Source organism: Polypterus senegalus, chromosome 1 (assembly GCF_016835505.1).
Source record: "Polypterus senegalus isolate Bchr_013 chromosome 1, ASM1683550v1, whole genome shotgun sequence".
Classification (NCBI taxonomy): Eukaryota; Metazoa; Chordata; class Cladistia; order Polypteriformes; family Polypteridae; genus Polypterus; species Polypterus senegalus.
This window is the reverse complement of record NC_053154.1, coordinates 36,645,406-36,660,383: the sequence shown is the minus strand read 5'-3', so window position 1 is coordinate 36,660,383 and position 14,978 is coordinate 36,645,406. Positions and strand designations below refer to the sequence as shown.

The 14,978-nt window shown below is 41.7% G+C and overlaps 1 protein-coding gene across 1 annotated transcript in view; it reads right to left on the bottom strand.

Annotated features, from left to right (window-relative positions):
- Positions 1 to 10,378, bottom strand: part of LOC120524495 (leishmanolysin-like peptidase 2) — a 31,261-nt gene extending 20,883 nt beyond the window's left edge. Inside the window, exons 1-3 of the mRNA XM_039746332.1 lie at positions 10,290 to 10,378; positions 7,969 to 8,304; positions 84 to 177 (exon numbers count right to left, since the gene is read on the bottom strand). Of these exons, the coding sequence (XP_039602266.1) occupies positions 84 to 177; positions 7,969 to 8,284 (410 nt within the window). The 5' untranslated portion in view covers positions 8,285 to 8,304; positions 10,290 to 10,378. The remainder of the gene's footprint in view (positions 1 to 83; positions 178 to 7,968; positions 8,305 to 10,289) is intronic.
- Positions 10,379 to 14,978: the final 4,600 nt, after the last annotated feature.

Here is a 14,978-nt window from a genome sequence, read left to right as displayed (position 1 = left end):
TACATGCAACCCTCAGGGGGCAGATGTGTGTGCTCAGGGGTCAGCACATTCACAGGTTGGGCCACTTTACGTTAACAGCTCACCGGTTGTAATTGGGCAGACTAAGGTTCCTCCAGATGGACTTGCAGTATTTGTTGATGTCACGATTGAGGAGCAGTCGCCCTGGAACTCGATTCACTGTGAATGTGAAGGAAAAAAGAAAAAGACCACTGAGAAAAGGGAGAAGCAACAAGCAGGCTGTGTGGAAATGGAGAGAAAGTGAAAGATGATACAGGAGAGTGGAAAGCTGATGGCACACTGGGTACAGGCAGAAGGGAAAAATGGGCCAACTAACTAAGAGGAATAAGACATGGAAGAGACCAACAGAAATTGGCAAAGCAGCCTGACAGCTCAGTCTGGTTAAGCATTATAATGGTGACAAACCACTTATTTGTCAGGCTACTCTACTTAATAGATTTTCTTTGATTGGCATTACCCACACTCCACTAGATTGGCTCAGATCCTCTCTCTCTTGCCACACTCAGTTCGTTCAGCTTAAAACTTTCACATCCCAACCCACCGCTGTTACTTCAGGTGGGCTCTGTCCTGGGACCCCTCCTTTTCATTATTTACCTCCTTCCCCTTGGTAATATCTTTTGTAAATATAACATTAGCTTCCACTGTTATGCTGATGACACTCAGCTCTACCTCACTAGCAAACCTACTGCTTCCTTTCCACCCTCCTCACTTATTGATTGCATAGCAGAAATCAAATCCTGGTTTTCTTCAAATTTTCTTAAATTAAATAGTGACAAAACAAAGGTTCTCTTCATTGGTACAAAACCAACATTAATCACAAACTGACTATTTTTCGTTTGTTATTGATAATTCCTCTGTCTCCCCTTCCTCACAGATGAAGAGTCTGGGTGTCATCCTTGACTGTACTTTATCTTTTCAGTCCCACATCAGTAACATCTCCCGGTCTGCATATTTCCACTTGCGTAACATTAATCGCATTCGCCCCCCGTCCCTCACTCCCCACACCACTGCTATCTTTGTTCATAGCCTTGTCACTTCTCATCTGAATTATTACAATTCCCTTTTCTTTGGTCTTTCTCGCACATATCTTTATAAGCGTCAACTGGTCCAGAATTCACCTGCCCGCATCATTACTAGAACCCCCTCTAGTCACCATATCACTCCCGTTTTGCAGCAGCTTCACTGGCTTCCAGTTCAGTTCCGAATTCAATTCAAAATTCCCCAACTACCTTTTAAGGCTCTCCACAACCTTGCTCCTCCATATCTGTCTGACATCCTCCATGTTGCCATTCCCTCCTGTACCCTTAGATCCTCTTCCTCCATCCACTTGACTGTCTTACCACCATGGCATTCAGTTGCTCTGCTCCCCAGCTCTGGAACTCACTACCATCTGAGCTTAGAAATACTGAATCATTTTCACTTTTAAAATCTAAACTTAAAACTCATTTGTTTAAGACTGCTTCTTCTCTTTGATTACAATTGCTCTGTCTGATTTTAACTTTTGTATTGTCAGTTTTGTTTATAATGTGTGCTTTATCTATTATTCGGTGTCCTTGAATGTTTAGAAAGGCGCCTAGGAATAAATAAAAATGTATAAAAAATGTATTAATGCTAGGCCAGCTATGAATTGAGGTTCAAGGTGCACTTTGGTGTTCTCATTGTTTGCTGTCATCATTTCTGTTTCTCAACACAACAGACTGCATCACGACAAGGACAACAGCAGGCCACAAATCAGGTATTCAGTGGCGGCTCATTCACCAATCAGAAGATACCGAGTTTACTGGTGATAATGCCCTGGCCGAGTGATATGGAAGAAAAGACAGAGACACTGACCACCGCAGGGAAGAAACGTGGACTTAACATCAACAAGGGAAGGACAAAGATAATGAGGATAAACCACACCAATACTGAAAACATTCAAATGAGAGGAGACAATCTAGAAGGCATTGAACAGTTCACATGTACAAATGTAGCTCAAAGTGCTTTACAAGATGAAGAAAAATAAAAGAAAAAAATATAAAAATAAGATTAGGCAATACTAAGTAACAAAGAATAAAGTAAGGTAATAAAGTAAGGTCCGATAGCCAGGAGGACAGAAAAAACAAAAAAAAACTCCAGAGGTCTGGAGAAAAAAAACAAAATCTGCAGGGGTTCCAAGGCTGCGAGACCACCCGGGCAGCACTGGGCGTTCTACCCAACATAAATGATCTATTCAGTCCTCAATGGTCAATAACCAAGGAGGCACAGATCAAGATATCAGCACCAGAACTGGGAAGGCTACAGCAGCTTTTAAAATTCTTTAACCAATATGGAGATCACAAGAAGCCTCACCAAAGTACAAATTTTTAAACACCAACATGAAATCTACTTAATCGTATGCCTGCAAGTCCTGATGCACCACCAGGATCTCCACATACATTCTGCAAACTTGTATGAACAGATGTCTCCGGCACATCCCCAACATCAAATGGTATTAGAAAACAACCAATGGTGAAATATGGAGAAAGACTGGACAAGATATAATCAACAACCAGATCAAGACGAGAAAGTGGAGATGGCTTGGCCACACTACCTGGAAATCAGTATTAAATGTTAAATGCCAAGCCCTGAGATGGAGCCCTCAGAGAAAATGGATGGTCCACGGAGCAAAAAGCGAGATAAGCAGGATACACATGGGGTCACCTAGAAGTGCTATCCAGGGTCAAGGAAAGGTGGTGCCCCCTTGTTGATGACCTGTGCCCCACTCGGGGTACAAAAGAGGATTGTTTGCACATGTGGTGTCATAGTCAGGGTCTTATCCTTGGTTCAAGTGTCTTTTTATTCATTTTATTGTTTTTTTTGTTATTTACATTAAAAAAATATTCTTTCCTTTCTGTATTTTATTGTTCTTGTTGACTGATTTCCTATAATTATTACAAGTTGGTTTATTCTGTTTGCTATTTTACATGTCAATGCCATATTTAGACTAAGAGGACAGGGCCCACCTTACGGTGAAGCTGTGGGACCACCGCCAGAACAATACAATTCTTTGTAAGCTTCAATGCCAGTGCTGTGGTATTATTGAGAATGTCTGCTGTTTGTCTCTCTCTTGACTTTTAGGTTTCATATATTGCAAGTGCTCTTTCTTACTAATCATTATGAATGAACTTTGTTTTTAAAATTACACTTTCTGGATTAGGGACTGCTTTTGGTTGCGTTTAGGTTTACTATTAAGCATACTTTACTTTTATGTTTATTTCTTTCTGCTTTTGTTTTTGCTCTTGTTGTTGAAAATGTTAATAAATCTTTAAATATAAAGAAACCTTATTTTAATATTGTGGGAATGTGATTTCAGTTTTCCCCTCCCCTTTGAGATACAAAAGCAATTATTTAATTATTCTTGTCATAACAAAATAGCTAAAAGGAGGAGCAGGCCTAAAAAACAAACTACAACAAAAAGCCAGGATTGGCCGGCCCGTTCCATAGGTCTGAACCTCCTGAATAGGCCTCACTCCTTACAGCCTATCCCCAAATGCAAAAGGCTAGAGTTTAGTCTGCACAGCCCCCAACAAAAGTGCTAAGGCTTTGAAACAAACAACAATCTCAAAACATTCCCATAATGGAGGAGATGAAAACAATTTTAAAGCCTCTGGTTCAGAACAAACCAAAACAAAGTTTCTTTATATGTAAATATTTATTTACAAAAAAGATCTCAAAAGGCAAATCAAGAAAAAGAAGAAACAAAAAATTGAAGACCTAAAGTAAACAAATCCTAAAAATCAGTCATCAGTCATCATATTCCAACCTGCTATATCCTAACACAGGGTCACGGGGGTCTGCTGGAGCCAATCCCAGCCAGTACAGGGCGCAAGGCAGGAGAAAACCCTGGGCAGGGCACCAGCCCACTGCAAGGCGCACACACACACACACCCCAAGAACACGCCAGGGACAACTGAGAATCGGCAATGCACCTAACCTGCATGACTTTGGACTGTGGGAGGAAACCGGAGCACCAGGAGGAAAGCCATGCAGACACGGGGAGAACATGCAAACTCCACGCAGGGAGGACCCCGGAAGGAAACCTCCGATAAATCAGAAACCATAAATCCAGTACTTTCAAAATAAGCAGGAGCCAGAAAATCCAAATACAGCACAAAATCAAAAAACAGGAATCTAGATAAAAACAGACCTTTTGTTATGTTTTTTTAGCCACTTTTCTTTTGAAGGTTTCCTGGACCAGCCATGAAATCTCCCAGTTCTCTTTACTCCAGTGATGTACAGGGGATGGGATCACCTTCTAAAAGCTGGTGGTGTCATTGATACTTACTAGTATTATATTTTAATATGCAGTGTCCCATATGACAGTCATTTCTCCCATGACCCCCAGTAACCGCTCACTTCACTTTGAGTAGCTATAATGGCCACAAGATGCTTCTTGACATTCTTTCACAATCCTATTGTTAATTTTCACTCAACTACTTAAACTTGGTGACATTTATGAGTTTTTCATCAAGAATACTTCATTTCAAATCCTGCTATATACTCTGGTGGGGTTCAGTCCAGGACTTTGGTTGACCATTTTCACACATTTGTTCTCCTTCACCCATAGTTATGCTGGCGGTTTTCAGATCCTGGATGTGCTACATGACTCAGATATGCTTCTGCTTGAGTTCACGGTAGGATGAGCAGACAATTTCCTAAATTACAGCATTTACAGCTCCTTCTCTGATGACTAATCATTCAAGAAATTCCTAACACCGGGTTACTGGGATGAAGCTCATACTGCAGAATGTAGCATCGTGGACTTAAGTCAGCGCAGTGACCACCTTGTGACTCATCATTTACACCCTTGAGAGTCATCTGGGTGCATTTTGGCAAACACAATTCTATCTTACTGGAGCCATGTGCTGAGGTGAGAGCACCTTTGGATCATCACGTATGATTATAGGGTTCTTTTTAGCTTTATTTCAATGTTTCACTTTACTCTTGAAGATATTTTAGTAAGATTGCACTGATTATGATTCCATTGAGCAAGCTACGGAGCCTACAAGATGGCTTGGTAACTCATTGCAGACACTGATAACTTATTCTCTGAGATTAACTGTAGCATAAAATGATGGTCAAGTTTGGGCCAGCCTGAACTGAGCCAGATATTCACATGCTAAGTCCTAATCTCTTCTTTTAATGGCTGGCGTTCACTAGTGGGTTAATACGTCCAGCTCCCTTGAAGACTCAGGCTATCTGAAAGGTTCAGAATGAGGCCTAACCAAAAAAGTGAGCCTTACCCCCAAAATCAATGAGCAGGCTTTCAGTCTGAATCAGCTTAATTAAAAAAAGAATAAAAGTTTATAATGTCAAAAACCTCAAGAGTGTGAAAGAGGATCTGTGAAACCTCAGGCTCAAAATAACAAAAGTGTTCCTTTATATTTGTAAATTTATTAATAAAAATGCAAAAACAAGAAGGCAAGTAGTGGCAAGGAAATTACAAATAAGTTATGTCCAAAAGGCAAACCTAAAAGCAAGGAAATTCAGTTCATTATTCAAAAATCTAAATCAAAGCCCAAAGCCCATTAAGCATATAATAATCAGAAAAAGAACTTACAATAAACAATTTTTGAAATCCAAAGACGAGCTAAAAACAGAAGGCTAAACCACAATGTCAATGCCATCCATTACAAGTGTTATGACGAGGAGTCCCAAGACACAGAAGTCCCAAAATGTTGCAAAAGCTCAATAGAGGGGGATATACTGGTAAACCCTGGCTAGATGAATGGACAAATGCAGAAATTTCATAAAAAACTAAACGTTTTATTCTTCAGAAAAATGCTCTTTCACACAGAGAAGCTCACAAACGTAAAATGGAGTTGCCCAGAAATACGAAGTAGTCCAAGGTGAACACAATCCTGATACAGAAATCCAGAAACGTGGTCAAAATCTCAAAACTGACAAAGCACAAGAACTCCGTAAACTCTGAACCAGAACCAGATTTATAGATACACAGACACAATCAAAAAAAAGAATAATGCAAATATTTAAGAAAAGTAAAATTAACATAAATGAACAAACCAGACCTAAAATCACACCTGGCTGAAACACAAGAAGGTGAACTGCTGGCTCTTCAATAGCAATGACAGGGGAGGCCCCCAGCAGTGGCATCAGGAGGGCCTGCCCCCCCTAGGTTCAGGCAAACAGAGACACTACAGTAACATCTCAAAACCCACAACACATTATAAAATAGCAAGGGAAAAAACACCGATACTACGAAATCACCTAAAATAATTAGTGAAGAATAACAAAACACGTAAAGGTAAAAATATAAAGCAGGGGCCAGGAGCGGACTCCCGAGAAAGCCGTCGATGGCAGCACTGGGCACGCACACTCACAGGGGTAAAGGAGCCGCTGGTCCACTGAACATGGGCGTCTTTGTAAACGTGTGTGGTAAACCTGCACACTCAGACATGAGGAGAGCAGGCCCACTCCAACACAGACGTCCAGCTGCAGGATTCTTCATCCGTGACGTATCATCACCACCCACTGCCACTGAAAGTGTAATTGATGTAAAAATAATTCAAATCTAAAGTAACACAACATATGCCTGGCACTATCTTGTCACGGTCTTTAGTAGAAGACAAGCATGGTGGTGGGCATTCAATGTAAGACGAACACAACTGAAATGCGAAAACAGCCAGGGATGAGTTTGTTGGGTTTATGCGCCTCACATCTGAGCGGCACACATCACACGTGTCCAATGTGTAAATGGTGTGACATCAGCTGGGACGGGCAGCAGTGAGGAAGGAGCGTGGAGGGCAAAGGGGGGTGTGCAGCTGGAATGGTGGACTCAAGTAGCGGGAGTCGTAACGTCACATGTACATTACGGTGGAATTGTGACTTGTGTAACCAACCAACAATCAACACATGGCAACTCTCTACTGCCGTGATAAATAAGAATGTATAAAAAATAAATATAAATCCATTTATTGAATAGAAAACACGCACAACCTTACCTGCCATCCTCCTGTTTTCATTCCACTCTCAGAAGGACTGACAGACGGTGTGCTCTTGTGGTGACAGCACTGGAGTTTAAATTGTATTTTATTTAATCAATAAGACCACAGGTTCTAATCCCCCCCTTATTTCCCTGTGTGACCCTGAGAAAGTCAATGAAGGAGCCACAGCCCTCCAGCCACATCTGACACTTTTCTAGAGCCACCTCTTCATCAAAGTGCAGAGTCAGATCCATCAGGCCGTGTTTTATATAGCGCCTTTCCACAAATGAAACTCAAATACTGTAATATTCAAACCAACACTCCATCACAAAATGGACTCACGTATTTCAAGATGTCAATGAGAATAATAAAATGAAGCACCATCTCTTAATGCGTTTGTGTGCATCATGGCGCTGGAGAGTGATGGTGTGCTGCACCGCTAAGAATTCCACTCTTCTCTGTAAACACAACAATATGGCTACTGCCACTAAAGCTCAAGGGAGGAAGCACATAAAAAATCCACAGACAGTGACCAGGCTGGCATTTGAACCCAAGTCAGTTAAGGTGTGACGCACCAACACCAGCCCCTGGGCCACCGTATGGGCAGCTGGATTTAAGGTAAAGCAGGTGGTCTGGCCGGCTGGGCTGGAAACACCGTGTGAATCTGAGGGGGGGGCACCACAGTGGCCAGGGTTCAACTGTCGAGGCACTGTGACAAACACACACCTCACTTCGGATTTGTAAGACACTTTGGATAAAAGTGCTAGCTGAATGATGTAAATAAACGCTTTAAGAGTGCAAAGTGTTCACCAGGAGAGAAACTAAAACCGATTGGCGTGTTGACTCATTGACTGACTGACTGTTCACAGTATCAATGGCTTTTGGACATGCTGGCATCAGGAAAGCAAACCGCCATATTGAGAGAAACAGGAGTAATAAGCAGGGTCTTTCTTGTGGGAGCTGACTGCAAGACGGGGTCACTTACCAGACAGGAAGCTAGCGATGATCACAGTGGCTTCATTGACGGCACTGTCCAGGCGCACTCTCTCGTTGACACTCAGATCAGACTGGCTGGTAGCCATCCAGCTGTGAATGCGGATGGGCAGCATCGGTGACAGAGACTGGCGAAGGTAGAGGCCGGCCGGCTGTAATCGGCTGCCACTCTTTGGGGTTTGAGGAGCGGATACCACTGAGACCGATGACTGGACCTCATCATGCAGACAGGATTGGAAAGGAACAGAGAAGACAGTGATGGACGGCAGCCACAAGACCACCAGGAGCCAATGAAAGGGCGTCGTCATCTTGGAAACACTGTGGTCACCTAAAAGACAATTAAGGCCTCTTAGTTAAACTGAGGTCACAGGATTCTTTCTCTAAGAATGGGGGAGAAAAATCTCAAAAGTCCGTTCTGATGCATCTGCTTTCTACCTGAATAATTTTTCATCTCCCACTGATCAGTAGTCATCTGAATCTATGAGGACGGCGTCTTGACGTTTAGTCGAAGAGCCCAGGAGTGAGGAGAAGTGCCGACTTGGTCGCTTGTGTCTGTTCCCAAATAGGATCATCCCTCTTTTGTCTTTTATTTCATTGAAGGAAACTTTGACAAGCCCAGCTGCTTATTAGCTCGACGCATCAGCGCAGTGAGTCGACTGCTGTGTTCACGTGTTATTGGACAGACGCTGTCCTCATGACCGGCGGACAAACTCCGAGCTATAGGTCAGAAAATTGGGAGAAAACAAAGTGAGCTGTGATGTAACGCTGACCTTTCGCATTAGTAAACTGTATAAAATACAAAATATAACCTGACCAGCCAGAAATGCACATTTTTAGTCGAATTGCATTTGGAGCAAAGTGATACACTTCTACTATGCTTAGTTTGCTCTTTATTTTTACACATCTTTGGTATTTTTGCAGACCAAGTAACAAGTAAGCAGTGATCTTGTGTTGCTTCAAAACGTCAGCCTGGAAATTCACGCGAACGTACTGAAGTGAGAAGGCGAAACGTCACGGGTTCGAGCTCTGAAGACTCTGCATACGAGATTAGGAGATTTCAGTCATTGGTTGACAGAGGTGAGGAGATCTGGGTGTCTGCATAAAAATATTTTTGTCCCTTTTGTACAATTTGGTTCAATTAGAGTGAAACCCCGGGGCGCACCACACATCACAGTGGTCAGCTCAGATTCAGTCATTAATGGCAACATAACAGGCCCAATTCTAAATTCAAACTGAACCCATCAAGCTCCATTCCCGATTGTCCTACGAGTGCTGGGCACCTTCAGGGCTCTGATGAGGTGCGTCGTACCACTCCACACCAGCAGGAGGCGCAGTCACTAATACTTTCTCTCCTTTACTCCACAGTCCTGAAGGACCCTCAGAGACAATCGGAGGTCACTTCCTTCATTTTCCCAGAAGCCCCACCTCTTCCAGATCCCACAGTATATAACCCACTAAGCACTGGAAGAAGGCGTTCATTACGGGGCCAGGCAGGACAGGAGACGGAGCTCCTAACGTGAGGCGCTTACAAGTCTGACCCTTTGTGGCCATTGAACTTTGGGTTTGCTTCATTACTTTAACTATTTGTGTTCATTGCTCCATTAAATGGGGTCCACCACGGAGGTGCCCCAACTCTGCTATTGCCTTGTTCTCTAGTGCTACACAAATTTGCAAGTATTTCATGATTGATGCTATCAAAAGCAGCACCACAACTGACGTTTAAATGAAAGTGAAGTTTAAATTGACATTTTTTTGTTGAGCAGACACTTCAATCCAAAAAGACAATCAAATGAAGTCAACATAATCGAGTCAGCATCCGTTAGGCGTCGAGTGTCACAAGAATGTCAAAAGGTCCCCCTCTAAGAGCTCTCGGTACTGTGATGTCGTCGAAAGACCGACTGAAGGCTTTCTCAACTCCACACATTGGCGTTCCTTAGGCGCCTTTTCACTGACATTTTTGACATAAAATGCTTCATGAGTTTTTTATACATTGGCGTTCATCTTTAATTTTAGCCAACTTTACAATTCAACAACACCACTGGCCTTTCTAGCTTGAACACCGAGAGCATTCGCATTACTCAGTGCCCTGAAAATACAGATGGAGGCAGAGAGGCTGACAAAGCAGGCATTCAAGAGAAAGGTGAACAAAGCGCAGCCACAGAGGAAAGTATTGAATATCCAGAGAGAATTCCAAGGAAAGAAGGCTTGTGTGGCTCAAGCATAAAGAGAGATTCCAGCTTTCTTGGTCATTTGTGGGATGGTAGCACAAGTGCTGGCTCTGAATGACCCCTCAGTCGCCCCCAGGGGACTTACCTGACTGGACAAGATGAGCTGCGGCAGAGGAGCGGGTGAGAAACAGAATGTGCCAGCGGTGCCTTCTCAGATGGCTCACAGAGGCTCTTTGTCTCCGCGCGTCTGCGCGTGTGTGTGTGTGCGTGTGTGTGTGTGTGTGTGGGAGCATCAAGACCGGTTCAACTGGTCCTACTAATGCCAGCTCTTTAGAGTTCTAGGGTAGCAGCTCTGGAATATTCACAAGGGCTTTTGGCTGGCATGCATCTAAAAGAAGATCTGTAAAGAAGATCACATTCCATAACGCAACACTCTCCAGCCGTCTTAATTCAAGTCAAGCATGTGAGGCGTCCATCCTAGCGGCAATGAGTGCAAATCGAAAAACAATCGGGAGTGCGCTGCCCTCGACTTACTCGTATACTGAGATAGAGGAAAAGGCCATTAGAACCACTTCGAGTTGTGCAATATTTCTCAAATATCATATCTCTTCATTTCTCATCATAATTAATTGATAATATCGATACACAATCAGTTATATCTGTTTATGATCAAACTTTATATTAAAATGATATTTTCACACTTAGGGAGGTCGGAAACGGTGGTATTTTTTCAGGACTACATATGCAGTAACTAGATTATGTGCAAAGTGAAAAGAGTTATTGTCTCCTAAAAACACAGGAAAAGTATCAGCATTTTATAATATTTCTTGAATTAAAATGGCACAGGTACAACTGCATTTAGCTACAGTCATGGCCGAAATTATCAGCACCCCTGGAATATTCCCAGAAAATTGTTGCAATTACAAATGTTTTGGTATACACATGTTTATTTCCTTTATGTGCATTGGAACAACACAAAAAACAGAGAAAAAAAGCCAAATCTGACATCATTTCATACAAAACTCAAAAAATGGGCCGGACAAAATTATTGGCACCTTTTCAAAATTGTGGGTAAATTGTTTTATTTCAAGCATATGATGCTCGTTTGAACTCACCTGTGGCAAGAAACAGGTGCTGGCAATATAGCAGTCACACCAGAAGCCAGTTAAAATGGAGAAAAGTTGACTCAATCATTTTGTTGTGTGTCTGAGTGTGCCACACTAAGCATGGAGAATAGAAAGAAGAGCAGAGAATTGACTGAGGACTTGAGAACAAAAATTGTGGATAAATATCAACAATCTCATGGCTACAAGTCCATCTCTAGAGATCTTCATGTTCCTTTGTCCACTGTGCGCAACATAATCAAGAAGTTCTCAACACATGGCACTGTAGCTAATCTCCCTGGACGTGGACGAAGAGAAAAATTGATAAAAGACTGCAACGAAGGATTGTCCAAATGGTGGATAAACGGCCCCAATCAACTTCAAAACATATTCGAGCAGTTCTGCAGACTCAGAGTGCAACAGTGTCAGCTCAAACTATCCGTCGACATCTGACCGAAATGAAACGCTATGGCAGGAGAGCCAGGAGGACCCCACTGCTGACACAGAAACATAAAAAGCCACACTGCAGTTTGACAAAATGTACTTGAGGAAGCCTTCTGGGTGAACGTCTTGTGGACAGATGAGACCAAGGTAGAGCTTTTTGGTGAAGCTCATCATTCTACTGTTTACAGAAAACGGAATGAGGCCTACAAAGAAAAGAACAACGCAGTACCTACAGTCAAACATGGTGGAGGTTCTAAGATGTTTTGGGGATGTTTTGCTGCCTGTGGTACTGGATGCCTTGACTTTGTGCAAGGCATCATGAAATCTGAACACTACCAAAAGAGATTGGGGCGCAATGTAGGGCCCAGTGTCAGAAAGCTGGGTCTGCGTCAGAGGTCATGGGTGTTCCAGCAGGACAATGACCCCAAACATACCTCTAAAAGCACCCAGAAATGGTTGAAGACGAAGAGCTGGAGAGTTCTGAAGTGGCCAGCAATGAGTCCGGATCTAAATCCAATCAAACACTTATGGAGAGATCTCAAAATTGCTGTTGGGAGAAGGCGCCCTTCAAATCTGAGAGACCTTGAGCAGTTTACAAAAGAAGAGTGGTCGGAAATTCCAGTTGAGAGGCGTAACAAGCTTGTTGATGGTTATAGGAAGTGCTTGATTTCAGCTACTTTTTCCAAAGGGCGTGCAACCAAATATTAAGTTGAGGGTGCTAATTATTTTGTCCAGCCCGGTTTTTGAGTTTTGCGTGAAATGATGTCAGATTTGGCTTTTTTTCTCTGTTTTTTGTGTTGTTCCAAAGCACATAAAGGAAATAAACATGTGTATACCAAAACATTTGTAATTGCAACAGTTTTTTGGGAGAAATTGTGCATTTTCTGGGAAAATTCCAGGGGTGCCGATAATTTCGGCCATGACTGTACATTTAATGATGATAATGATGGTGGAAATGAAAAAAAATCATAAAATTAAATATATTACCAGGAACACGATGGGGACATAGCAGCTTATTGTTTTAACTGCATCTTTATATTTATATGGCATGTTCAATGTTTATACGTTAATGTTAAACTGATGATGTATAAAATAAAATAAAATTTAAAATAATTATTATATTGAATACAGTTTTCAATATCGTGTACACATTTATATTTCCATGGTACAAAATTTTGGATGGTTGTTTAAATAAGATATTACTTCTAGCTGAGTTTATTTTTTCTCAAATTTCATATCCATTTGCTTTTTATTATCTATGTGTAATTAGAAACATAGTTTACTTGAAAATTTGCAATAGTATTCAGTGAAGCTACCACTTCTGGTTGCTGGAAGTGGCCCAAAAGTTGATAGGATTCCTTATTTTTGATATAAAGCAGATGTATAAAATCTCATTGACCAGGTCAAAGTGTTTTCGAGTTATCGTGTTTACACACACATACATAATTTCAAAAATGGTATTTTTGGACTCAGGAAGGTCTAAAACGTCAAAATTCACCAAAATCTCGATGTCGAATTTTTTTTTACGATTCCTATACTTTCTCTATACTATGCATACAACAAACTAATGAGCTAAAGAGAGGTCACCAGTCAAATTCAGGAGCCACTCACACAGACCTTTACTGAGAGTTGACGGCAAATTACCTAACAGAGCAAAACTGGGGCGGCTCAGTGTTAGGACCACCTTAAAAAAATAAAAGCTAAATTAAGCCAAAGTTTATTTTTAAATGGGTCTTTAACTAAGAGTTGAGCAACAAAAAGGGAGCCAGCCGGTCAGAGGGTCATGCTAAGGTCCAAAATATCCTATTACTAGAGATGAGTGAACATTACCGAGTTCACTTTGCCGTCAGTTTCCCGAAATCACAGAAATGTTCACGATATTCACCGAGTCTGCCGAACTGCACTAAAGTCAATGGGGAAGGACTAACTGAAACTAGAATTGACCGGCAGTCATCTTCAAATTGTCCCCAAGGGCTACGGAAACGTCTGCCAACTATACTGGACCGATTATTGTGGCCAAAAAGGGGAATAAGCTGTGCGGCAGCAGTGCCAACCACTGCACCACTGTGCCTCCAGGATATCAGACGCGTAATTATAGATTTCATCAAAACAAAGCGTAAATGCTGAAATCGTAGTCAAAAGTCAGAAAAAATATGTAGGGCTTTTAAAGGCAGAAAATTCCAAGTTGTGTGTCATGATTGAAGTCGTGCTGAAGGCTCTCCAAACTGTCTGTACTGATGCTTTGCACTTTTTCCTTTATCAAAAAGATAGAAATGTTTTGTAAATAGTAATAAACATTTCATTATTATTATTATTCATATATTCATAGACTCTCCAGTGTTTTTGTGTCAGCTTCCTTCAAAGTTTGTTTTTTATCTTCACGTGGCTAATTATGCATTTATAGGACACGCGCCTCCTTCTCTTATACTGACATGGCACTCAAAGATCGATCAACGCATTGGAGAAAAACCTGGCATAAACGTTCTGGTTGACGACTCATAGCATTTCATCGATCAGCCCGAGTTATGGCTTTACCATCTTGGTTCTAGTGACAATTTGTATTTGTTTAATGGCTTTTAACATTTCTCAGTCAGACAGTTTTTACTGTCTAGTATTTGATAAGCAGCTTCACCGTCGCTCACAAACCCTGCTGGCAATTCAAAGATGTCAGCTACATCTAAAAAAGTAGGTGGACCTGCTCTATGCAGCGGTCTAGCCAAGCAATTTGGATACCTGCAATTGGCACAATTAACATTTTAAAAATGTAACTGTTTATTAGAATACAATACAGCTTCACAAGCAGAGATAACTCGTTTTTTATGCTGTTTATATTTCATCATTGTGGCCAAAAAGGTGACTTGAGCGGTGCAGCAGCAGTGCCAGACATTGCACCACCCTGCCTCCGTGGGATCAAAGAAGACTGGACACAGTCAGACTTCAATCACAGATTTCATCAAAGCAAAGGAGGAATGCTGAAATCAGTATCCAAAGTCAGAAAAAATACGTAGGGCTTTTAAAGGCAGAAAATTCAAAGTGGCGTGTCATGACTGAGGCCGCTGGCTCGTTTTTTTAAGTCACACCAAAGGGCTCTCTGGCCTGTCTGTGTTCATGCTTTGCATTTTTCTGTCTACCAAAAAGATAGAAATGTCTTGTAAATAGTAATAAACCTTTTGTGATTATTATTATTACTTATTTCATAGAGTCTCCTGTGTTTAGGTGGGGTTGTCAGGCTCCTTCGAAGGAGACGTCTGCACAGGACACGTGCCTCCTTCTCTTATACTGACATG